Source organism: Cnephaeus nilssonii (assembly GCF_951640355.1).
Source record: "Cnephaeus nilssonii genome assembly, chromosome: 2".
Taxonomy (NCBI): Eukaryota; Metazoa; Chordata; class Mammalia; order Chiroptera; family Vespertilionidae; genus Cnephaeus; species Cnephaeus nilssonii.
The window spans coordinates 100,523,565-100,548,529 of NC_137073.1; the positions used below are offsets into that span (position 1 = coordinate 100,523,565).

The following is a 24,965-nucleotide window of genomic DNA, read 5'->3' on the forward strand; positions in this document are numbered from 1 at the left end:
GCTCAGGGATGCACTGAATATTAATTTTGGACACAGTGGATGTGCATAAAACCAATATTTGGCCTAAGTAGAAGCTGCAGCTGCATATCAGCTATTTTCACAGAATGAATCTCTGGGCTATTAGATTGCAACTATTACTAGACAAAACATAAAAGTTTGATGTAGCAGCACTGTCACCTGTTTAGACTGTTTCTTCTGTTCATTTAGTTCATTCATGACACTAAATGAAACACTCCTGATAGCAGAGAGCTTACAGCAGCCTGGTGGGGAGGCAGAAAACTCTATTGGAGCTGTGGAAGGGCCACTAAATCACCATTCATGAGTGATGACATTTTTGAAAATAGCAAAGAGACTGGAAAGGAAAGCAGGGAAAGGATAGAGCGAGGTCCACATACATGTAGGATGTTCTGGGGAGAGTGTATGCATGCATGTAAACATACATATGAAGATGCTCTGAGAGATTTTTGCTTATCTCTGGAGGGCATGTCCTAGAGATTTAGTCCTGAGTATATGCTCCCAGAAATGGAGTGAAGGTGTGATCATTTAGAAATGTGTGATTAAAATCTCATGTGATTAAAATCTCACTGGCCCCCAACTACTTCCAATGATGAACTCACATTCAAAACGGGGTTGCTCTACTTTAATGGTTCCCAATCTGTTTCCTAGAATACTATTTTTCAGATGTGGTAGGTCTGTGAAGAAGTGGCAACATTAGTTTTGGAATTGCTAGGTACTGTTTTTCATACTTGGAAACTCTCAATTACATTATCATAAGAAAGGCTGTTTAACCCTTTAAAGAGTTTTCAAACTTATTTGACCATAGACCAGGCGTCCTCAAACTACGGCCCGCGGGCCACATGCAGGTGTTTTTGCCGTTTTGTTTTTTTACTTCAAAATAAGATAAGTGCAGTGTGCATAGGAATTTGTTCATAGTTTTTTTTTTAAACTATAGTCCGGCCCCCCAACGGTCTGAGGGACAGTGAACTGGCCCCCTGTTTGAAAAGTTTGAGGACCCCTGCCATAGACCATCCCTTCCTTTTTCCTTAATGCATGTAATAGCCATAGGATACATGTATTTTAGAAGGAGTCTTGGAAATGTTATGTGTGGGCAATGGCCTGGATCTTCGTGGTGTGTGTGTGTGTGTGTGTGTGTGTGTGTGTTTTATTTTGTGCGGGTTTCAGTTCGCTGCGGTGTTTCAGAATATGTTCTAGATGCCAGTGCTTTGGCTCTAGTGCTGTCTCTACCCCTCAAGGTGTTACATCACGTTGGCCCAGGCTCTGGGAATGAGCATGGGAGGAGCCCCCGCTGGACCTGCAGGAACGGGCAAAACAGAAACCACCAAGGATATGGGACGATGTCTTGGGAAATATGTTGTGGTTTTCAATTGTTCGGACCAGATGGATTTCCGAGGGCTTGGACGGATTTTTAAAGGTGAAGGTGATATTTTTCTTTTTTTTTTTTTTTATCTGATGAGAGATTTCAGTTAAGGTGGAATAGGTTAAGATTTATATTTCAATAATTGGCTTCCTTTTAGGGTCATTGTTACACGTTGTAACACCTTTTGGAAAATCTGAATCTTAGCAGTGTTGAGTGGATCCAATGTCAATGCCACTGGCCTTTCGTAATGCTTCTTTATCACTGCAGGTGGGGTGCTTCCAGAGAAAGTGCCACACTGTGAGCTATTTGGGGGGCACTCTATGCATGATCTGGTTGTTCCACTTTATGTTTGCAACCAGCTCATCTCTGGCTTGTCTTGGCAGCTGCGTAATTTCCTTTTCTTTGGCTTTCCAAAATAGCATACTAACTGGATTTTCCATTCTGTTTGCTTGCTAAGGACTGGCACAATCTGGATCCTGGGGTTGTTTTGATGAATTTAACCGTATCGATCTACCAGTTCTCTCAGTTGCAGCCCAGCAAATTTCCATTATTTTGACATGCAAAAAGGAGCGTAAGAAATCTTTTATTTTTACTGATGGAGATAGAGTGACTATGAACCCTGAATTTGGACTTTTTCTAACCATGGTAAGGAAGCTCTACTGAATTTCTGCCTCTTGTCACAGGTTTCATACATCTCCTTGGTCATATGTCACCTACTAGTACTTTCTATGAATGGAAACTGGGATTGTAACTTTCACTCCTGGTTGAAAGCCTTTGGAGTTAAAGCCCATATTAATAACTCACCAGTTAATGTCTTCAGGGAAAAGGAGAGGGAGATAGGTTGAATTCTCTGGCTGTCATTCCAGATTTGTGGTGTGTACATAATGGATCTTCTAATGTCCTACTGATGTGTGCTGGTTGCCCCATGATCATATCATTCATCCTAGGGTTTTATTTTGTGTAGAATCCTGGCTATGCTGGGCGGCAGGAACTCCCCGAAAACTTGAAGATTAACTTCCGCTCCGTGGCCATGATGGTCCCTGACCGTCAGATTATCATAAGAGTGAAACTGGCTAGCTGTGGCTTCATTGACAACATTGTGTTGGCCAGGAAGTTTTTCACGCTCTACAAGCTATGTGAAGAGCAGCTTTCTAAGCAGGTGTGACATTCTGAAGTTTTTCTATGCAAGTTTCATTTTTCTATTCAGTGAAATGTTTTCATTTTGAAAAATTGTAGGCTAGGGTTGTTGACAAATACCTTATTGATATAAAGTAGAAAGTTGTACATTATAAAAACAATTTTGTATGCAAGTCTTATTAAGAAGTACATTGAAAGAAATTAATGTTTATGACATAGAAATGAAGTAAATACTCTCTGGACTGATTATAGATATTAATATTTTCTCTTTATCCCACCTATACATTTATCATAATATGTTATGTGTTCTTATGATTTTTAGCAACCTTTCAATCATTTATTCTTTTCACTTTCAAGCTCATTCAGGTATTTGGCCAAGCTTTGTTATTTGTATATATTAACTTCTTTGCCAATTTCCTGCACTGTTTAGAGTAGCAGATTCTGACTTTATGGTATTTCAGAATTCAGAGGCACAAAACTAATCATTTATTACTTCTGTATTAGTTATCTATTGCTGTGTCATACTGTCACCACAAAATTACTAAGGTAGAACAATACGTATTTACTATCTCACACTTTCTGTGGGTTAGGAGTCCTAGCACAACTTGGTTGGGTCCTCTGTTTAAAGTCTAACAAGGCTGCAGTCAGGTGTTGGCTGGGGCTGTGGTTTCATTTGATGCTTGACTGGGGACAGATCTACTCCCAAGCTCACTCATGTTGACAGCAGAATTCTTTTTCTTGAGGGATTCTTTCTGGCTATGGGCTGGAGAAGAGCACCTTCAGTTCCCACAGGCTGTGTGCCATTCTTTGCTACCTGAGTTTCTTCAACATGGCCATTTGCTTTCTCCAAATCAGCAAGGGAGAGATGCTGTAGCAAAATGAGTGCTACAATCTTATATTAGTCAGGGTTTTTCATAGGAGCAGAACCAATAGGGTATATATGTTTATATAAAAAAAAGATTTATTATAAGGTATTGCCTCACACAGTTATGGAAGCTGGAAAGTCTCATGATGTGCTGTCTACAAGAGGTGGCCCAGGAAAGCTGGAGTTATAGTTTGAAGGGTTGATGGTGTGGATTCCAACCTCAGTCTGAAGACCAGAAACTATAAGTTACTGAGGGCAGGAGGTAGGTATCCCAGCTCAGCAGTCAGGCAGAGAGGATGAAGAGGGCGAATCCAATGGGTTCCTCCAGTCTTCAATGGGTTGGATGGTGCCCACCTATATTGGGGAGGGCCATCTATTGTACTTAGTCCATAAAGTCAAATGTTAATCTCTTTCAGAAACACCCTCACCAGAAATAATGTTTAATCAGCTCTCTGAGCATTTCATGACCTAATCAAGCTGATACATAAAATTAACCACCACAAATCTTATGTAATGTGACTACATAATCATGTACACATAACCATATGCAACCTATCACTTTTGCTGTATTCTATTGGTTAGAAGCAAATCACAGGTCCTGCCCACGCTCAGGGGGTAAGATCATACAAGGGTACAAAGACCAGGAGGCAGGGATCATATCACAGATTTATAGAATATATAAATAAAAATTACTAAAAGCATGTGCTGAATAATTATATATTATACTAAACATAAAAATAAACTGAATAACACTCCTAACATATGTAACTCTTTGATCCCTCTCCTCACTCTGGCTTCTATTCCAAACTTTTTTGAATTTACTTGTTATTACTTACAGTTTATATTCTCACTCAAAAGTCCTTCCCTTATGAGTGTTCAAGCACAGACAGAGCCTGCTGACCGTGGCCATTGAGCTTTCCTGGTTAGACTGACCCTATTTTTGCCACCACCATTCTTGGTTTCTTCTGTTTATTATAGACTTTACTCACTCATTCTTATCTTTTCTCTGTAAAAGAAGTATTTTTTTACTGTGTAGATAAATTCCCACATCACCGACTCCTGCTCTCTTCTTCTCAGTACTTCAATCTTTCTGCACTCCTATAGCCCTTACTCCATTATTTATTTATCTTCCAAATGATTAGTACTAAATGATGCACACTGCTTCCAGGTACCTTAGCAGATACTTGTTTTGGTTTTCTGTTTTGTTTTCCTATAGGTATTTTTTGTGTGTGTGGTAAAAAACATGTAAAATTAAGCTTACCAACTTAACCATTTTATTTTTTTACTATTGTCAATGGCAGAATATCTATATATCTATATATATCTATATATATACTAGTATCTATATATAATTTATCTTTATTGTTGAAAGTATTACAGATGCCCCCCCCCAATTGACCCCCTCTTTCCTGCTCGCCTCTCCTACTCCCTCCCCAGGCCTTCACAACACTATTGTCTGTGACAATGGGTTATGCATATATGCATATAAGTTCTTTGTTTAATCTTTTCCCTCTCCCCACTTTCTCTCTATTCCATGCTTCCATGACTCTAGATGTATTTTGTTTGTCAGTTTATTTTGTCTATTAGACTCCACCTATAAGTGAGATCATGTGATATCTTAACCATTTTAAGTGTACAGTTCAGTAGTGTTATGTATATGCACAAAGCTGTGAAGCAGATCTCCAGAAAATTTTCATCTTGCAAGACTGAAACTCTATACTTATTAAACAGCTCCTCTCTTTCCCTTGCCCCAGCCCCTAGTAAAGATACCTCATATAAGTGAAACCAAACAGTTTCTGTCTTTTGGTGTCTGGTTTATTTTACTCAGCATAATGTCCTCAAGGCTCATCTATGTGTAGCATGTGGCAGGATTTGCTTCCTCTTTTATGGTGTATGTATATACCACATGTTCTTTATCCATTCATCAGTTGATATGTATTTGGGTTGCTTCCACCTCTTGGGTACTGTGAATAGCGTTGCTATGAACATGGGTGTACACATAGTTCTTTGAGACCTTGCTTTCAATTCTTTGGATATATACCCAGAATGGGATTACTGAATAATATGATAGTTCTACCTTTAATTTTTTGAGGAATTGCCATAGTATCCATAGTGATTAGAAAATTAGTTTTTAATTATTCACTTTTCTAGAGGCCCGGTGCACAAAAATTCATGCACTGGCGGGGAGGGGCCCTCAGCCTGGCCTGCCCCCTCTCACAGTCCGGGAACCCACAGGGGATGTCCTACTGATGGCTTAGGCCTAAGCCACACTCTGGCCTCCCTCTGCTGGAGGCTACTAGGCCAATCAGGGGAAGGCGCTGCCCCCATCACCCCTCCGCTGCTGCCTCCCCTTGGCCCTCACAGCCACCGCAGCTGCAGCAGCTTTATCCAGAAGGACATCCGGAAGGACATTTGGCTGTCTGGTCTAATTAGCATATTATGCTTTTATTATTAGAGATATGTGCTAAAATTTGGCATGATTGAGTTTTTAAAATATATATTAAGGCAATAATAAAGCTGGGGGCTTAGCTTCTAATTTGTTCTTATTCTTCCCCTCTCTAGGTAATCCTGGGATGTAGCTACTTTACTTTCTTTTTAATACCCCCGCCTGTTTACTTATCAATGCATATGATGGTCATGACTGAGGTCTCAGTTTAATTCTGGTTCAGAATTTTAGCTTTAGAGATATGAGGACATATTCTTATGGATGATTGATTAAGAAGAAGCTCAAGGGGATGTGTGTACTCTAAGAAGAAATTTATGCCTTTCTCCCTGTCAAGATATAGCTATTAATTCTGATCTAAGGGCTTAAATTAATGATGGTACAGGAAAGGACTCTTGGGTATTCTCTGTTTGGTCAAAAATATATTGATAAAAATATATTGCTCTGCTAACTGTACACATTTTCTAAAGGCACATCAGCATTTTATTCATTATGTGGTCAGATTGGTACAGCTTCCATGTGTAAGTTCATATTGAAAATAAGCCTGGCGTACCTTACAATTTTCAGGTACATTATGATTTTGGTCTGCGCAACATTCTGTCAGTTCTGCGAACATTGGGAGCAGCAAAAAGAGCCAACCCCACAGATACGGAGTCCACGATTGTCATGCGCGTCCTCCGAGACATGAATCTTTCCAAACTGGTACGGTTCACAGATGGAACGTTCCGCTCACTTAAATATCAGTTCAACTAACTAAGCACAAACGAGATGTAGAAATATTTATTTCATATGCTCAATTAAAAATGCCTAATTATCAGATAAAGTGCTAGAGAGCACAACTTCAAAGTATACTTTTCAGTTCTTTTTTGTACTAACTCATGTCTAAGCTAACATATGCCTATTCCAATAGAATTTAAATGGATTTAAAAAAAATCCACAGGTTATGTTTTCAAATACTTTGAGTCATTTTGTGTTTTAAAGCTAAAATCTCACTTTCCTTAAAGTCTGTAGAGCCTGGCAGAAAATTGTAGCTAAATTTTACAAATGTGTAATAATTGTGTACATTTCATTTCATGGTAGAGACTGATATTCAGTTTTCCAATATCAGTGGATCTATGTACAGGTGACAGAATGATATATTTTTAAATTTTAAAATAAAAGTATGAACCAAATTATAATTCATTAATTTGCTACTCTCTCTCATTAAAAATTCTTTTTAATTTAAATTTAAATCAGCCCCAAGCTGATTATTTCATAGGAAAGTTGTCATGTAGACAGTATTTAATTTCCTTCTATTTTCTTCCATTTTTACTCTTCTTTCACCCTTTCCTCTCCTTCCTTTTCTAAAAATAATTTTTAACATATGGGAAACATCTCTTAACTTCAAAGAAGGTGATATTATTAATGGTATATGATAAAATGATCTGGGCAGGGTCAGGCACCATCAGTTTACCTGGTCATTGCTATGATTATGCCAAAATCATGGGTCTGATTTCCCTTTCTTTTCTTTTTGAGGTTGATGAGGATGAACCCTTATTTTTGAGTTTGATTGAAGATCTCTTCCCAAATATTCTTCTGGACAAGGCAGGCTACCCTGAACTGGAGGTGGCAATTGATAGACAGGTAATACATTTCACAAGGCATCAAATACCCAGTCTGTCTCACCTGGATTTCAGGGAATCAGGTGGAGCTAGTGCGGCCCAAATCTGTGGGTTCCAAGAACAACACCCGGGGCTGTGACTGCTGTTTTTGTGTGTATGTGATCAGAGTATATTTTAATATATTATTGCTAATGAATATAGTAACATATAGAACAAATACATTCAATTTCAATAAAAATTGCTATATAATTTGCACAATAGCGATTTCTGCTGTTCACGTACAAGGATTACTTGATTATATTTTCAGGGAATGGAGTAAAACAAACCTCAGAATGTTTAAATTTTATTTGTTGGCCTAGGACCTGGTTGGATGTGACGACTGTTTAAGAGAGGCTGTTGCACCCCAGGATAGAGCTCTTCCTGCCGTTGCACAACCTCACGTCCAGTGGCCACGTGCTAGCGGCCCTGTTACTGATGGAAACCAGATTCCAAAATGAGATGCGATGGGCCAGCAGGGGCTGGCAGGGCTGGGCTGCTGCCTTGCCCATGCTGGGTGGCTCTGTCAGTGTCAGATGCAATGATCTCATGTGGTCCCTCAGATATCATCTTTCTCTTCCACAATCACTTGTGATTCCTTCCTGGGGCTGTGGGGGAGTCTGCTACGTATCTACACTGAGTGGCCAGATTATTATGATCTCTGAACGCTTAATAATCTGGCCACTCAGTATATATCCTATATAATAAAAGGCTAATATGCAAATTGTCCCCTCAACCAGGAGTTCGACCAGCAGGCAGGCCGGCCAACCACCCATGTCCCCTCCCCCTGGCCAGGCTGGCCAGACCCCACTCATGCACGAATTCATGCACCGGGCTTCTAATATATATATATATACACACACATACACACACACACACACACATTTATATATATATATATATATATATATATATATATATATATATATATACATTTATATATATATACACATTTGTATATATATATATACACATTTATATATATATATATATATGTATATATATACACACACACACACACACACACACACACACACACATACACACATACACACTGAGTGGCCAGATTATTATGCGTTCAGAGATCATAATAATAATCTGGCCACTCAGTGTATATCATTAGGTGTCTAGATTTCCCATGATACTTGGTACAGTTTTAACTTTTTATAGTTTCCTAAGAATGGAAATGAATTATGTAAACCTTGTGCCTCAATTTCCTTTCCCAGGAAGAAGAGCTGGGGGGAAAATTTCATAGAAATGGTGATTAGCTCATATTTATAAAATACATTTTAATTCCTTGAAGATATTTGTAATAAAAGTGAAATATGGTAGCATTAAATAGATATTTTGCTTTAAAAATCAATATATAAAAGTTTTAATCTTTTTTTATCAGGTAAGAATGAATTTCATTTTGCAAATGGTTTCTTTATCAAATGGCCTAACTTACTGTACCATTACCTAAAAAGCTAAGTATAAAGTAATTTGTAAGGTGAATTGTATTAGAACTTTGTAGCATGTGAAAAATCTGGAGTATATACATAGTGTAAAGTGACACATTATTATTAATCAAATTACTTAAGTAAAAATAAAAGCATTATTTATAGTTCATTTAAGCATAGCATTCTAGTTAAAAGCATGGGCCATGGAGCTGAATTTCTTGGGCTCAAATGCCCACCTCATAACTTTACAAGTTACTTCATTGCTCTGTGCCTCAGTTTCCTTATCTGTACAATGAAGATATCCATAGTACCAATCTCATATTATTGTTATGAAGATTAAACTTAGGATAGTTTGGCACAGGGTAACTTCCATATATGTATTTGATAGATAAAAACTACCCAGTGGACTTACAAAGAGCTTGATGTTTATATGGAATTTCAGTCAGCCTGGTGTGCTGGAAATTTTTCCAATAATTAAATGTTATCTTTTAAATTAAACATTTAAAATACATTTCATACTTGAGTCTTTATTCTTTAGTTGCTCTTAAGATGCACATTTAATAAAATGTTAATATAAATGCATCCAATTCCCAAAGACAAATGCAGATGTTTCTTATTAGCTTGCTATAACATTGGATTATGTTCAGCCTGCTTTTTGTCTGTGTACATATATTCTTTTATGCAATATATATTTTTATTGTGATAAAATATGTAATACAAAATTTACCATTTTTGCCATTTTAAGTGGACAGTTTAATGGTATTAAGTACAGTCTCATTATTGTGTAAACATCACCACCATCCATCTCCAGAACTTTTTTCATTTCCTAGAATGAAACTCCATGCTTAATAAACAGTAGCTCCCCATTCCTCTACCCCCCATGCCATGCTCTATGCTTAATTTGAGCACATTGGCAGCCCGGCTTGCTGTTGATGTGGCTCACTGTAGGGGTGTTGTTATGTTTTCAGGTGGAAGAAGCTGGTTTAATCAGCCATCCTCCTTGGAAACTGAAAGTCATCCAGCTGTTTGAAACACAGAGAGTGCGGCATGGAATGATGACCCTGGGGCCTAGCGGAGCAGGGAAAACCACCTGCATCCACACCTTGATGAAAGCCATGACAGGTACGGGCAGCCATGCTGCATTGCTCTGGGTGACACATTTAAATAGTTGTGGCACATTGGAATGCCCCAAGAGGAAACAAAGGTAGATACATGAATATAGTTTTACAGGATAGAATGCTGCTTTACTGATAATTGGGTACATTTTAGAGAGAACATATTACATTAATGGACTACCAGGGGGAAACATTTCTTTCCATCTTTACTGAGATATAATTGACACATACCATTGTGTAAGCTTAAGGTGTACAAAGTGTTGATTTGATTCATTTATAAATTGCAAAATGATTAACACCATAGTATTAGCTAACAGCTCCATCACATACATAGTTACCATTTCTTTTTTTGTGGTGAGAACATTTAAGATCTACTCTCGTAGCAGCATTCAAGTATATGATGCAATATTATTAGCTGTAATCACTAGGCTGTACGTCAGATTCCCAAATTTGTTAATCTAATAACTGGAAGTTTATACCTTTGACTAATATCTTCTCACTTCCACCCCCCACCCCAACTCCTAGGAATCACCACTCTGTGTTTCTGTGAGTTTGTCTTTTTTAGGTTCCACATGCAGTCAGTCCTCACTTGGAAACTGACTTTAAGCAAAACGACATATAATGAAAACAATTTACCATAGGCTAATTGATCCAAGCAAGATTTAAATTCCCACGGCATATGTTAACTATACATATAAATTAATTTTCCACCTGGAAGAAAGTATTTTTCTGGGGAAGTTAAACAAATGCACTTAATTTCTAGATATCCCTAAGCTTCACATCGAAGTCCCTAGCCTGAGGTCACCTGGGGATAATGGTCATGATTATTCTTGTATTCTCTGGTTCTGATTAGACATTGATGATTCTCTACCTAAGAGTATCAGCAGCCCTTAGCTGTGCCAGAGTTGAATTCCAAAATTTCACAGAACTTTGGTTGTGGGAATGCATCATACAAGGTCCCACAGGGAAAGGTGCTGGTTGGAACCCCAGTGCGCTGATACTGAGTTGCTGGTTGCTGGGAATTGCCTGTATCTATTCTAGGGTCCTGCACACATTAGATTTAGTCTCAGTTTTCTCAGCTGTGGGATGAAGTAATTCTGTGCATCAAAGTTCTATCTATGGGGTTTTCACACGGAGACAGGACTATGCTCTCAGCTAGCACCTAACTCCACCAAAACGGAGCTCACACCTGCAGGACTTATCACGTGGTTTTCAGTGTGCTGATAATAGCTGGGATTTTCACATAGCTTTAAAATGATGTGTTCTCCCTTTCAAATTATGCTCAATACATTTGTTGTTGTTATAAAACTGCCTTCTGTTAACTACAAGTGCACCTGGTACAATGACATGAACAAAATGAGCACTAAATATTAAACCGTACAGATACATTATGTATAATGTGTTTGGATAATTCGTATGGCATCCCTGATGTTGGAAAAGCTCTTTGCAAAGTTGAATTAATCATTAGACTATTTGCTGTCTATTAACTTGTACTTGGTTTTAGTATTTCCTGTTTATTATCCTGTTCTTAGTTTTAATAGGTAGGCCAAACATTTGTTATCTTAAGTAAAACATTGTTTCTTGCTGAAAACTGTAATTATCCAAAAGATTGAGAAGATAATTGGGCTGACCTTCTACTGAAGAAGTGCAAGACCCATGTATGTTATTTGTTCCCTTATTTCCCATTATTTTTTCATTAAAAAATACTTGGAGGTTTTGCGAGGTTCTGCACTAGAAATGGGAGAACAGGTATGAAAAAAAAGTGGACATGTCTTCAAGGAGCTTACCGTGTAACGAGTTACAGACATAGGCACAGATTCCTAAAAGTCAACTTGGAATCACTATGAGGAAAGTTTGGATAATTACTTTGTGAGCAGAGGTGAAGGACAGCAGAATCTTTTCCAAGGAATTATGGAAGGGCTTAAAGAGCAGGTGCTACTGCATCTGAGGCTGGAAGGCTGGGTAGCAGGTGGATATGAGGCATTCTTAGTGCAAGGAAGACTATGCAGGAAGCAGACTATGATATACCCAGGGAACAGTTGATTCTTTTTGTGATTTTTGAAAAAAGAGAACTCTGGTCTAATTTTCTAAGTAGGTTTTAATGTAACACCCTTTCAAATGTGCACATGTGTGTACTGTATGTGTGCCTGTGTCAACCACAGTGTGCAATATTTTAGTATCTATTTTTATGGTTTTATACTTTAAACTTTGTCACTTTTCTGCTTATCAACCAAAGTCCCTTATGTATAGAATCTAGCACATTTAAGAGTAGTTTTAGGGTTTGAAAGATTCAAATACCTTTTTTGAGGTTGGCCACAAAAGAAAGTTTTTGATTCCTGCAACATATTAGTTTAGCTTATTTTTTCTAAATGAGCAAGAACACATCCCAGCAAATCAAAGCTGGTAATGTAGATATAGAAGCCACTTTTAGGTGATATGTCACATATAAGATGTAATCTAGTACACCATAAGCCAAAAGGTTTTTGAGCTGTGAAATTTGAAGAATTTCCAGATTACATTAATTTCTTTGTCAATTCCAACATGATATCCTTTTTCTCCTCTTATGTAATATGCAGTTTTCTTTTACAGAAGGTAAAAACAAATGCAATTTAATCAATAAAATATGAGGCTAATTATGACAACTTGGAAATGCAGTAAGACATATTTTCAATGCAATTTTGGATTTTCATATTTTGAACACCTGCTGACTCTACACTGCAAATTAATGCAATGTTGCATAATGATGGTTCACTCTACACCTGAGTTGTTTAAAATTTGGATTTACTTGGTCTAGATTGTGGAAAACCACACCGGGAAATGAGGATGAATCCCAAAGCGATTACGGCCCCACAGATGTTTGGTCGGCTCGACGTGGCCACGAATGACTGGACTGATGGGATATTTTCTACTCTTTGGAGGAAAACATTGAGGGCTAAGAAAGGTAGAAGATGAATTACAATACTATTTTTTTATATATATTTTATTGATTTTTTACAGAGAGGAAGAGAGAGGGATAGAGAGTCAGAAACATCGATGAGAGAGAAACATCGATCAGCTGCCTCCTGCACCCCCCCCACTGGGGATGTTCCCGCAACCAAGGTACATGCCCCTGACCGGAATCGAACCCGGGACCCTTGAGTCCACAGGCCGACGCTCCATCCACCGAGCCAAACCGGTCTCGGCTATAATACTATTTTTTGACATGTACTTCTAAGTAAAATCCTTGGTGGCTCTTTAAAATTAGTAGAAAAACTGTATTCTCCATATAATATCTTAGTCAAGACTAAGAAGTCATAAATCCGTATAATATCTGTGAATGTTGAAATACTAAAATTATTGACTAGTGTATTTAAAACCTCTTTCATGCCTTCTCCCCCTTGTTTTTTGGTTAAGAAGGGAATTATTTTCCTTTTGAAAAAAATGTTCTTGTATTCCTCTGATATCTTAGAATAAAAGAGATAGAAAAAGATATTAAGGAAAATTGATAGTATTTAATAAAGTGATTTTACCATAACTATTTTCACTGAGTATTTTAAAAATGTTGTTCTTAGTTAAGTACAGCCTATTAACAAAAACCTGATTCTCCAATAAAATCACTGGAGGAAGTGGGCTTCTTTGGAAAGAAAATTGTATATATACAAAATGAAGTCTATACTGAATTAATAAATTATTCAGATTATATATGTATAATTACAATATGTTTTTATTGGTTTTAGAGAGTGAGGAAGGGGGAGGAAGAGATAGAAACATCCATCGATTGACTGCCTCCTGCACCCCCCCTTACTGGGGATTGAGTCTGAAAGCCAGGCATGTGCCCTGGGCCTGGAATTGAACCAGGTGCACGGGTTGACACTCAACCAACTGAACCACACCAGCCAGGCACAAACTATTCAGTTTAGGTGTTTGAATGCTGTTTAAAGAAGCTCATTAAGGGCTACACTTGTGTATGTATGCAACCCCCCCTCCCCCACACACCTTTACTTGTATATTCTAGGGGACCATATCTGGATAGTTCTTGATGGTCCAGTCGATGCCATCTGGATTGAAAATCTGAATTCTGTTTTGGATGATAACAAAACTCTAACGCTTGCCAATGGCGATCGGATTCCCATGGCTCCAAACTGCAAGATTGTTTTTGAGCCTCATAACATTGACAATGCTTCTCCTGCTACCGTCTCAAGGAATGGAATGGTTTTCATGAGTTCTTCTATCCTGGACTGGAGTCCTATTCTGGAGGTATGATTGGAGTCTTTCTTTTGTGTAAAGAGGAAGCAGATCCTTTAGTGTTCGGGTAGAGTGCCTGCTGATTTTTCTGCAGACCCGCAGGGTGTAATTGCACTTTAATGCCACTGTTTATGGGAGATCCTTGAATGCTCTGGGACATGCAAACCCTGATTGCCCCTTACAGGTTTCTTCACTGCTCTTCTAATCATGGGAGATCTGTGATTTCCAACCATTGGGTTGAGGAGTAATTGCAAGGCTCAGGTGAATCAATAACCCCACTGAACAGTGACTGAATAAATAAAATTAAATTTTTTCACTTTGGGGATTCATGACATTTTTAAAAGGTATTCATTCGCATAAAGTTTGGGAGCAGCCATCTTAGAATATTAACTTGAAGAAGACAATTTATTAAAATTGCATAGAAGGGATTTTTATTAGACTCAGGATTATAATATTTTAAGTTTTACTTGGAAATAGTATTTCAGATAATTTCTCTTTAATGCATGATAAGGGATACTATTTTATTACTACCAATATATCCTAGAGTATATTACTTATAATTAGATTATAATTAAATAGATACTATAGTTTAAGGCAGAATGCTTATTAGATAAGCCATCTATAAAACCTTTTTTGACATCGTTAGTCAGATTATTTTCAGTTACATACATGTTTTGGAGATGATTTGGATAGAAAACTTATGAATTCATAATTTGGATAAAGTAGATGTTTATTTTATATTGCCATAAATTTTTGTGCTTCTGTTTGTGTATGGGTATATCCTGACTTATCATAATGCATTTTCAGAATTTACACATCTCTGAGTTTTGAAAGGGTTTATATCCAGTAAAGTATGAAGATGTGAAGGAGGAGATTATATAGCAAAATGATACTGACATTGGTTATGTCACTAAAAATTCTTCTAAAGGTTTCAGATTTCACAAATACGTTATCCATCCTTTAAGGAGAATACAGAGCAAGTGTTCTCAACCCTGGTTTTGCAAAAATAATCACCAATGACAGTTCTTATAACACGATGATTGGGTCACCCCCCAACCCCCAGGCTTGGTAACTACAGATACAGCAAATTCCAAGTCAAAGTGTGTTTATGCGATTTCCCCCAAATACTACCAATTCACAAAGGCTTTAAAAATAATTTTATGCTACTAGCTAATAAATATTGCTATTTATGAAATAAGCTTCTATTATATCTTGTCAATGTTGAGGCTGAATTGGGCATTTACATTGATGGTAGACGTACGTAATATTTTTATATGCTTTTAACTAATGCCGTTTCTTCCTACAAATGAGTGGGAAGAAGCAAGACTCACAACGATCAGGGAGCAGTGCAAGGCTGCTCTGAGGGAGTTATGAGAGGGCAGAGCAATGGGGAGGGTGTTCATGGGAATCTCAGCTCCAGGGAACCAAGCTGATTACTGGCCCCGTAGTTGATGTTTTTGGTCCCATCAACTCAAAAGTGCTGTCTTGTTTTCGTTTCATGAGTTGATGAAATATTTGGAACCAACATTATATTGCTTCTGTTTGGATTCTTTAAGAATGAGCTGATGTCTTCATGCCAAAGGAACTTTCTTCCCCTTAAGAAAATACTGTTTTGTGTTAAATGCTATTTTTTGTTATGAATCACATGTGCTTTCCTAATATTGGGTTCCACAGATGACTAAATTCTCTAATTTCTTGAGAATTCTTTGACATTTTTCTACATTGGTTATTAATTAAACTATTGGTGAAAGTCTTTGTTTTCCATTTTGCAAAATCTGGGTATGGATTTCCTTTGTTGATCTTTTATTCTGCTTTGTTTTAAAAAATCATTTCCATATATTGCCCCCTTATTTTTTTCTAGCACATTTTAATCAAGAGCTGAAGACTTTTTCTCCATATTGGATTCACAAATTGAGCATATGTGTAGTGAAGTAGGTGACTGTGTGGATGCTGGAGCCAGATTCCGGGTTTGAATTCTGGCTTTGTCACCTACCAGCTATGGGATCCTGGGCATGTTACTTAAATTCCCTGGACTCCAGTTTCCTCATATGTAAAAGAAGGATAATAACAACTCTTACCTCATAGAATTGTTTTGAGCATTTAACGAGTTAGTACATGAAAGCATTTATATCAAGGCCTGGCCCATCATAAGTGTGTTATAATCATTAGATACTGTTATTAATTGATATTTTAAAAGCTTTTGTTCCAACATGACCATTTCTCTGGTGTGCTAATAAATCTAATTCATGCATTAATTTGTAAATGGACAGGGCTTTCTTAAAAAACGCTCACCTCAAGAAGCTGAAATTCTTCGACAGCTGTACACCAAATCTTTTCCCACCCTGTATCGCTTCAGTATTCAGAACTTAGAATACAAGATGGAGATGCTCGAGGCCTTTGTCATCATGCAGAGCATTAACATGCTGCAAGGTCTGATCCCTCCGAAGGTAAGTGGCTCGGTTTTCTGGAGAATTTCTCTCTCATTGGCGGAGTCATACTGTGCCGAGGGCAATATTTGAAATTGCTTTTGTTAGAGCTGTGGGGAGGAGAGATGTTTCAAACATGGGCCTGCACATTTTTTCTTTTTTTTCCCCCATAAAGCAAGCCATGGTTTTGTAATTTAGTTGTCAGGTTTGCAAACCAGTTGGTTTTCCTTTAGATCAGTCTTGCCTTGGTTTCCCAGTCTTACTCATCTTTCCCTTGTTCTTGTTTTGGGGGAAAACTTTTGACCCTTTTATATCTTGGCTATTTTCCTTACAACCTCAAAGCAAAGTTTGGGTTTGAGAGTTACGTAATTACATTTTGTTCTTTCGGTTCAGGAACAGGGTGTGGAGGTCACGCCGGGGCACCTGGAAAGGCTGTACGTCTTCTCCCTGATGTGGAGCGTGGGGGCCCCGCTGGAGCTGGGGGGTCGGCGCCGGCTGGAGCACTGGCTGCGGTCCCAGGAGACGCTGGCCTTGGACCTGCCGCCTCTCTCCGGGACCGCCGACACCATGTTTGACTATTATGTCACGTCCGATGGTGAGGATGCTCACTTCCATGTATATGTAGCACACGAGAACAGTTTTATATATATGGCACAACTCCTGCATGTAAAATTAGAATGGAAATTTTCATGTGTGAAGAAAGCTAATTGTTTCTTTTTCAAGTATCGTATACTGAACTTTTAATGAATTAAAAACAAAATTTAAAACCCAAATCAGATCCATATTAGCTATTCATATGATACAATCAGTAATTTATATAAAAATTACGAAGTGTGAAGTATATTTTTACCAAATATGTGTGTACCTATACATATATGTGTGTATATATATATATATATATATATATATATATATATATACCTATACTTTAAGTATTTGTATGTGCATACATATATATAAAGTACATACATATACAGATATGAAATGCACATATACAGTATATGCAATATTGATATATGGCATCCTAGGGGCTTATATTTTTGGTCTTACAATTAAGGAAGTGAGTAATGAAAAGTTTGTGAGATTAAACATTTGAAAATGATTTTATGTACATACTACTGTCACAGTGTTCTGTATGTTTATACACACTTGATGTTATTTAAAACCTATGTATTTAAAAGAAAATTTTAGGATCTTTGAAATATTTCTTAATAGTACGAATTTGGAATAGTTCCTAGGGAAATTCTGACTCAGCTAACACGTACTTGAATAGTACTTAGATCTCTCCGATGTTAATGATCTTTATTTTATGGGGAGTTTTTGGAAGATGTCTTCATGAAATGTCAAGGATGTCTGCTCATTACAGTCAGTTAAATTATTAATAGGAATGACTATGGCGAGGTGCATGTTCTGTTTACCTCAGGTAAGTGGATGCACTGGAACACCTGTACCGAGGAATATGAGTATCCACCTAACGCCACCCCGGAATATGGCTCCATCCTGGTGCCGAATGTTGACAATGTGAGGACTGACTTCCTAATTAAAACCATCGCTAAACAGGGCAAGGTATGGCTCTTTAACTTTTATTAAAAGTCGCATATTTAAAAATGTCACTTGAGAACGCGAATCTAAATATTACCCCAATTAATATGCTTCTTTTATTATTCTCCAATAACAATGTTAGCATTGAATAGCTCTCATTCATAACTAATTATTTCTTATGAGAGAAAGTGAATTTTGACTTGTTTTTCAAAGAGAAATCCATCTCTTTGGATTATTGTATTACTTTGCTAGGGCTGACATAAGAGCTGGGTGGCTTAAACAAGATACTTCCCCCCCCCCCCCCCCCCCCCCCCGCAGTTCTGGAGGCTTGAAGTCCAAGGCAATGTGTCAGCAGGTTTAGCTTTCTTTCTGAAGCCTCTCTCCGTGGCTCACAGATGGCTTACTGTCCTCCCATGGCCTTTATCTGTGTGCGAGCATCCCTGCTGTTTCTTTGTGTATCCAAATTTCCTCCTCTTATAAGGATGCCAGTTAGATTGAAGTAGGGCTCACCTTAATGGCCCCATTTTAACTTAATTATCTCTTTGAAGACCTTTTCTCCATATATAGTCACATTCTGAGGTACCAGGGGCCAGAGCTTCAAACTATGAATCTGGGGGAGGCGGGGCATTGCCATTTCAGCCCATGACAATCATCTTATTGTATTTCTTGGATTTCTTTCTCAACCCCTATTGTAGGCTGTGCTGTTAATTGGTGAGCAAGGAACAGCCAAGACAGTCATAATGAAAGGATTTATGTCAAAATACAACCCTGAAAGTCACATGACCAAGAGTCTGAACTTTTCTTCTGCAACCACCCCCCTCATGTTTCAGGTACTGGCTCTTGGGGTTTGCTTGGCAGCCCAGGTTTGTGATAAACTGGAGGCTCTGATCTCTCTTCCATTCTGCTGTGCCCGCTGAGCTGCTTCTCCACCCCCATAGCCATGATAGATCCCTACATATGTCTTCCATTATCTCTGTTCTTCAACTGCAGTAGAATTTCTCCCTAATTAGATTAAAACATATAAACATCTTAAATTATGGAGAAATGAAAAACTTATATAAGGTATCGAAAACCTTGATCCTGTTTAAAATATCTATGTAGAAAAACCTGCAAATCTAAAGTGGACTAAGAGAAATATTTATTCCTCCACTGAAACCTACTTCCTCTCCTTACTGTTGTTACCAAACTCCAGTTTTTGAGTCCCTGTGCTGGCATGCACTGGCCCAAAAAAATGTGCGAGCAGGAGTTTGCAGTCAAGAAAGAAGTAGTTTATTACTATACTAGAGGCCCGATGCATGAAATTCATGCATGGGGGTGTGTGTCCCTCAACCCAGCCTGTACCCTCTCCAATCTGGAACCCCTCGAGGGCAGTCAGACATCCCTCTCACAATCCAGAACTGCTTGCTCCCAACCGCTTGCCTGCCTGATTGCCCCTAACTGCTTCTGCCTGCCAGCCTGATCACCCCCTAACCACTTCCCTGCCAGCCTGATCAATGCCTAACTGCTCCCCTGCCATCCCGATTGCCCCAACTGCCCTCCCCTGCCAGCCTGGTCGCCCTTGTCCTCCCCTGCAAGCCTGGTCGCCCCCACCTGCCCTCTCCTGCTGGCCTGGTCACCCCTAACTGCCCTCCCTTGCCAGCCTGGTCACCCCCAACTGCCCTCTCCTGCAGGCCTGATCACCCTTAACTGTCCTCCCCTGCTGGCCATCTTGTGGCGGCCATCTTTGACCATGTGGGGGCAGCCATCTTGTGTGTTGGAGTGATGGTCAATTTGCATATTACCTCTTTATTATATAGGAAGATTGCCCAGTCCAGAGTGGGGGTGAGTTTGTGCTCTTAAAGACCCAACTTCCTGATGACGTGTACATTACAGATTACATAGGGCCAAATCACAAGATATGGTGGGTGGGTTAGGGGTTCTGTGTTGTGTTAGAAACTGACTGGCTGGAGGTGAGGTAAGGGTGATACATCATTTCTTCAGCTTTGGAGGGCAGCTCTGAGGTCTGTGCTGGCCTCCCTCTGTCTGGTTTCATGGAAAAGTAGCTAGGGGACATTCCACCCTAGGACTCAGGAGCTGAAACATAACTTAGGCCAAGATGTTGTCTTAAGTTTGACAGCGATCCAGACCTAGTGACCACTAGTCAGGTCTAGGCTTTTGTCTTCTGCTGCCTCAGGGGTTAATGATTATTGGAGGAAAGTCTTGGTCTATGAGGTGGAGAGAGGGAGAAAAAGATGATTTTCTAAAGCTATAGTCACAAGTCAAATCAAATCAAATCACTAGGACCCTCCATTTCACTGTCTGCTTTTCTGTGGGTGTTACCATTATTCTAGCCTTTAGAATGGATCCATTGGAGGCATCTTTGATGGATCTCTTTTGAATCAAGGGCAGCTAATGTATCTAAGGAAATACTTGTCACATCCTTTCCTTTTTCTTCATTCTCCCTGTCTGCCTCTACATAATCCACTTCTTCTTGATTCCACACCAGGGTAGCAGCATGAAGGAATCCCCAGCTGGTCTTTGTTCAAGTCTAATTCTTTTACAGTCTACCTTTTATTTTTCTTCTAATCTTCGGTTCATATATTGTCACTTTTACTGTTGTTCCCTGGCTTAACATTTTGCAATAGCTCCCATTATCAATTGCAACAAGGAATAAGATCGTAGACTCCTATACTAAGGATGCTACCCTATCATATTGAAGAGTCACAGGAACCCCCCCCCCCCCCCAAATTTGCATTGCTTTTGTCAATAAAGCTGCCAAGAATGACCTGGATTTGCAGTGGCTGGTTGGTTGTTTCCTCCTGTTCCTAAGCCATCTAAGACCCCATTGAAATGAGAGGAAATCCTAAGTGTCATTTCATGCTTCAATTGTTCTTAAATCACCTCTCATATCTGTATTAGAACAAATAATCTATAATAATAAAAGCATAATATGCTAATTAGACCGGACGTCCTTCTGGACACCCTTCTGGGATGAAGCCAGGGGTGCGGCTGTGGGATCGAGGCAGCCACTGTGACTGCGAAGGAGGGATCCAGGAAGCTGTGGCTGCTAAGCTACTCTTGCATGAATTTCATGCATCGGGCCTCTAGTGCATTAATAAAAGGACACATTTTATACATTGAAAATGGAAGGGAAGCTTTTAGGAGAATCCAAATCCCAAGAAGTTTGCTTTTGATTAACTTTGTTGTTCTTTAGTTATCAGAATGAAAATATCAAAGAGCAATGAAAAATATTAAGAGCATAGCTAAATCATTGCATTTTCTCACTTAATGTAATTGGTGACTGCAGAATTCCAATAAACTAAGACCATTGATTAAATTTCTAAGTAAGACCGCCAACTATGTAATGCTCCTCTTTTAGAGGTGGCATTTTCAATACTGTCTAGCCTTCAATTAAATGAATACCATTTCACAGGGTTGTGATGGTGTAACTAGAAAGGAGATCTGGCTGGCCCTTGGCGGGTCTGCCTAGGCTGGCCTGTAGTGTGTGGGTTCTTCACTTTGTTCAGGAACAGTTTCACAACACGAGTCCAGGTGACTATGAGGGAACATTTATTAAAGTAAATGTTGGGGACAGTAAAACAAGAAAGGGCTTAGCATAGAAGAGGCAACAGGAGAGCCTAGGCTGGGCTGCCCTCACTCTCTGGGAAGTCAGAGAAAAGGGGCCTTGGGAATAGGGTCAGGGTTTAGTCTGGAACGAGCTGCCACTGCCCATTGCTACCCTGGTTGCAAGTCTCATGGAGTCCTTCAGAGTTTAGGAGATGCGTGCCTGTGAGGAAAGGAAAGAGGGAAGAAGAAGGGAAAAGGAATGGCGGGAGCTGCTCCTCAGAGGGAGAGTGCATGCTGGGTTCTTTGTCTGGAGGCCTTTATGTCTCTCTTGTAGGAGGGACTCTTAGGGAGGTCTCAGAGGAGGGTTTCAGCCGAATAGTCATCAGTTTTCTAGTTGTGCTCCTTTAGGGTCGTGGTCTCCATTGATTGGCCAGTGTCAGGTCACTAGTCATTGCAGCTGGTCCTGGTTTCACTCACCTGGATTTGCTGCTTTTCTGGGTCTGGAGCTGAAATACAGCTGGGGCCTAGATGTTATCTCTAGGGCGGTGACCTTCTATAAATTGCTCTGCCAGTTTGTTCAGCTACCTGCCTGTTTACCTGTGACCTGTCCTGGCTTACTGGCCTCTCAAAGGGAAGGTCTGGGTGGAAGGGACCCAGCAGTGGTATTTTGTGTTTGGGGAACAGCACATTAAAGTATCCTAGGCTGGCAAGATGCTAACATTATAAACATTCCTTGATATTGTTCTATATTTAAAGAACTTTTGTTACTTTTACTTTAGGAGTATATGCTCTTTAAAAGTTATAATTGTAATTCTACTGTGGATGCAGATTTTAAAACATTAAATCAAAGCATGATTTTTTTCATTATGTTGGCTAATTAATTGTCTAGCTATTCCCTTTTTTTGAGACTGTATTAAATCTTTGGGGCTGCAGTACAATTCTGATAGAAACTACCTGGAGTCACTAAAGACTTTACCAATGAAGGGCTAAGGCTCCCACAAGACTCCCTCACTTCAGATAGCAGCCTCAGGCTTAGGGGGTCCAGCCCTCCAGCTCTTGTGAACAACTGGCTACAAATTCCGGGGTCCCTATGACCCTCTCAGTTTTGATAATTCACTAGAATGACTCACAGAGTTTAGGAAAATGCTGTGCCTAGGGGTTATGGTTTTAACGTAAAAGATATGAATCAGGACCAGCCAAATGAAGAGACACATGGGACAAAGTTTGGGAGGGTCTCAAATGCTAACCTGCTGTATCCCCAGAATGTGTTACTCTAACCACATGGTGTATATCACCAACCGGAAAGCTCACTTGAAGTATAGTATCCAGAGTTTTTATTGGGTTTCATTACATAGGCATGGTTGATTGAATCATTGGCTATGTAAGTGATGGAACTCAATCTCCAAGCCTTCTCCCATCCAAGGAGATAAGCTGATAACTCATACTCCAAAGCCTGATCCTCACATGGTTTTTCTGACATGAATGGTTTGAGGGATCCACTTTGAATTACAAAGACATTCCTGTTACTCAGGATATCCCATGGATTTAAAGGCTCTCTCCTAGGACCCGGGGAGAAGCCAGCCACATTTTTTTAGTATAGAATAAGACCTTGTTAGTAACTCTTGGTATATTTACCCCTTTAAGGTGGTAAAGATGTCTCTTATATGTACCCTGACTGGGGATTGAACCTGTAACCTTGGCATATGTTTCTTTAACATGAGATATTTATTAATTTTCTGGAAAAAAGGCATGTATTATCTAGAAAGCAACCCCTTTGTTGATATGCAAATTCATAAACTATATAATACACTTCTAACAATGGTACCATATTGAAGTGTGATAATTAGAAGAATTATGAAGCAGGATTTTCTGATTCACAACTACTTTAGATCAATTCCTTCCTGCCCTTCAGTATGAAGGTGGTATCAACAATTCTTTCGTTTTCTGTTCAGAAACATCACAGGATCATATACTCTGTTTAGTGCCTGTTTTGACTGCTGAGCATCCAAGCTTTTGATTAAGTTAGAGTCATTAGTTTTAGGAAGCTTTCGATTAGCCAAACTGCTGTAATTAACATTCTCACTGTAATTTACAGCCTTTTATGCTAAACAAGGGCTGATGGAGCTGAGCATTTGTCTCGGTGTCCCCCACTTATCTGGATCCAAACCAAGTTGAAATTCTAGATGAGAAAATAGAACTGTCCAATCATCCTGTGTTGCCATGATAGCACACAGTCTATTCAGGGACACATTTACTTTCATCAGGGTTTCCTTTGTGTTCCCCATGCTATCGCTCTCTTACCTTTCATCAGTAGAAGGACTGGCTGTATGTCCCTCTTTGCCTGGGACAGTCTAGTTTACTTCCATTGTCTGAGATTAATAATTAATGGCATGCCCTGCCATGATCAAAAGTGTGTGCTTTGGGCAAAAATTATATGGTCACCCTATTCTTTGGTGGAGAGAATTCAGTTGGTCTTTTTTCTTTTAAATATATATATATTTTATTGATTTTTTACAGAGAGGAAGGGAGAGGGATAGAGAGTTAGAAACATCAATGAGAGAGAAACATCGATCAGCTGCCTCCTGCACACTCCCTACTGGGGATGTGCCCGCAACCAAGGTACATGCCCTTGACAGGAATCGAACCTGGGACCTTTCAGTCCACAAGCCGACGCTCTATCCACTGAGCCAAACCGGTTAGGGCTCAGTTGGTCTTTAAAAAGAGATTTCTCATTTATTCCACAAACAAATATTGTTTTAATGTATTTTTCTATTTTTTAAGAGTAATCCATACATATCTTTCAAAATTTAAGCAATACAGAAAGATAAGAAGAAAGTGAAAGTTTCTTAAGAGAATTTCTAAATTCTGAATTTATCTCTTCTAAAAATAATCATAAAGTGTTTTGAATGTAACATTATTATAAATGGTTTGCATATCAATAGGTTTTTTTTTTTTTTTAGAAAAATAAGAATCAAAGAGCTGGGAAGGAAATTCCATATTTTTTTTTCAAGACTCAGAACCGTGTTTTCAAATGCAATTTTAGGCAGAAGACTAAGCTACAAAACAAGGAGCCAAGGATTTGCGTGGTGGAATTGGAGCTGGGCTCCTGAGACCCCTTCTAGCCTCATCCTTGCTTCCTGCAGGGGTCCCTGCATTGGCAGAACATTCTTTTGACTCCTCAAAACACAATTGGAAGACTGTTTTGCAGAGGGA

General features: G+C 39.0%; 1 protein-coding gene across 6 annotated transcripts in view; it reads left to right on the plus strand.

Moving 5' to 3' along the window:
• Positions 1-24,965, plus strand: part of DNAH5 (dynein axonemal heavy chain 5) — a 252,301-nt gene that overhangs the window by 146,153 nt on the left and 81,183 nt on the right. For 5 of the 6 annotated variants that reach the window (XM_079781314.1, XM_079781312.1, XM_079781311.1 and 2 more), the window contains 12 exons: positions 1,254-1,432; positions 1,836-2,023; positions 2,343-2,537; positions 6,391-6,525; positions 7,339-7,446; positions 9,868-10,021; positions 12,809-12,955; positions 14,009-14,250; positions 16,509-16,685; positions 17,058-17,259; positions 18,088-18,230; positions 18,902-19,036. In XM_079781314.1, the coding sequence (XP_079637440.1) occupies positions 1,254-1,432; positions 1,836-2,023; positions 2,343-2,537; positions 6,391-6,525; positions 7,339-7,446; positions 9,868-10,021; positions 12,809-12,955; positions 14,009-14,250; positions 16,509-16,685; positions 17,058-17,259; positions 18,088-18,230; positions 18,902-19,036 (2,005 nt within the window). The remainder of the gene's footprint in view (positions 1-1,253; positions 1,433-1,835; positions 2,024-2,342; positions 2,538-6,390; positions 6,526-7,338; positions 7,447-9,867; positions 10,022-12,808; positions 12,956-14,008; positions 14,251-16,508; positions 16,686-17,057; positions 17,260-18,087; positions 18,231-18,901; positions 19,037-24,965) is intronic. The other variant, XM_079781313.1, reaches the window with a different exon arrangement.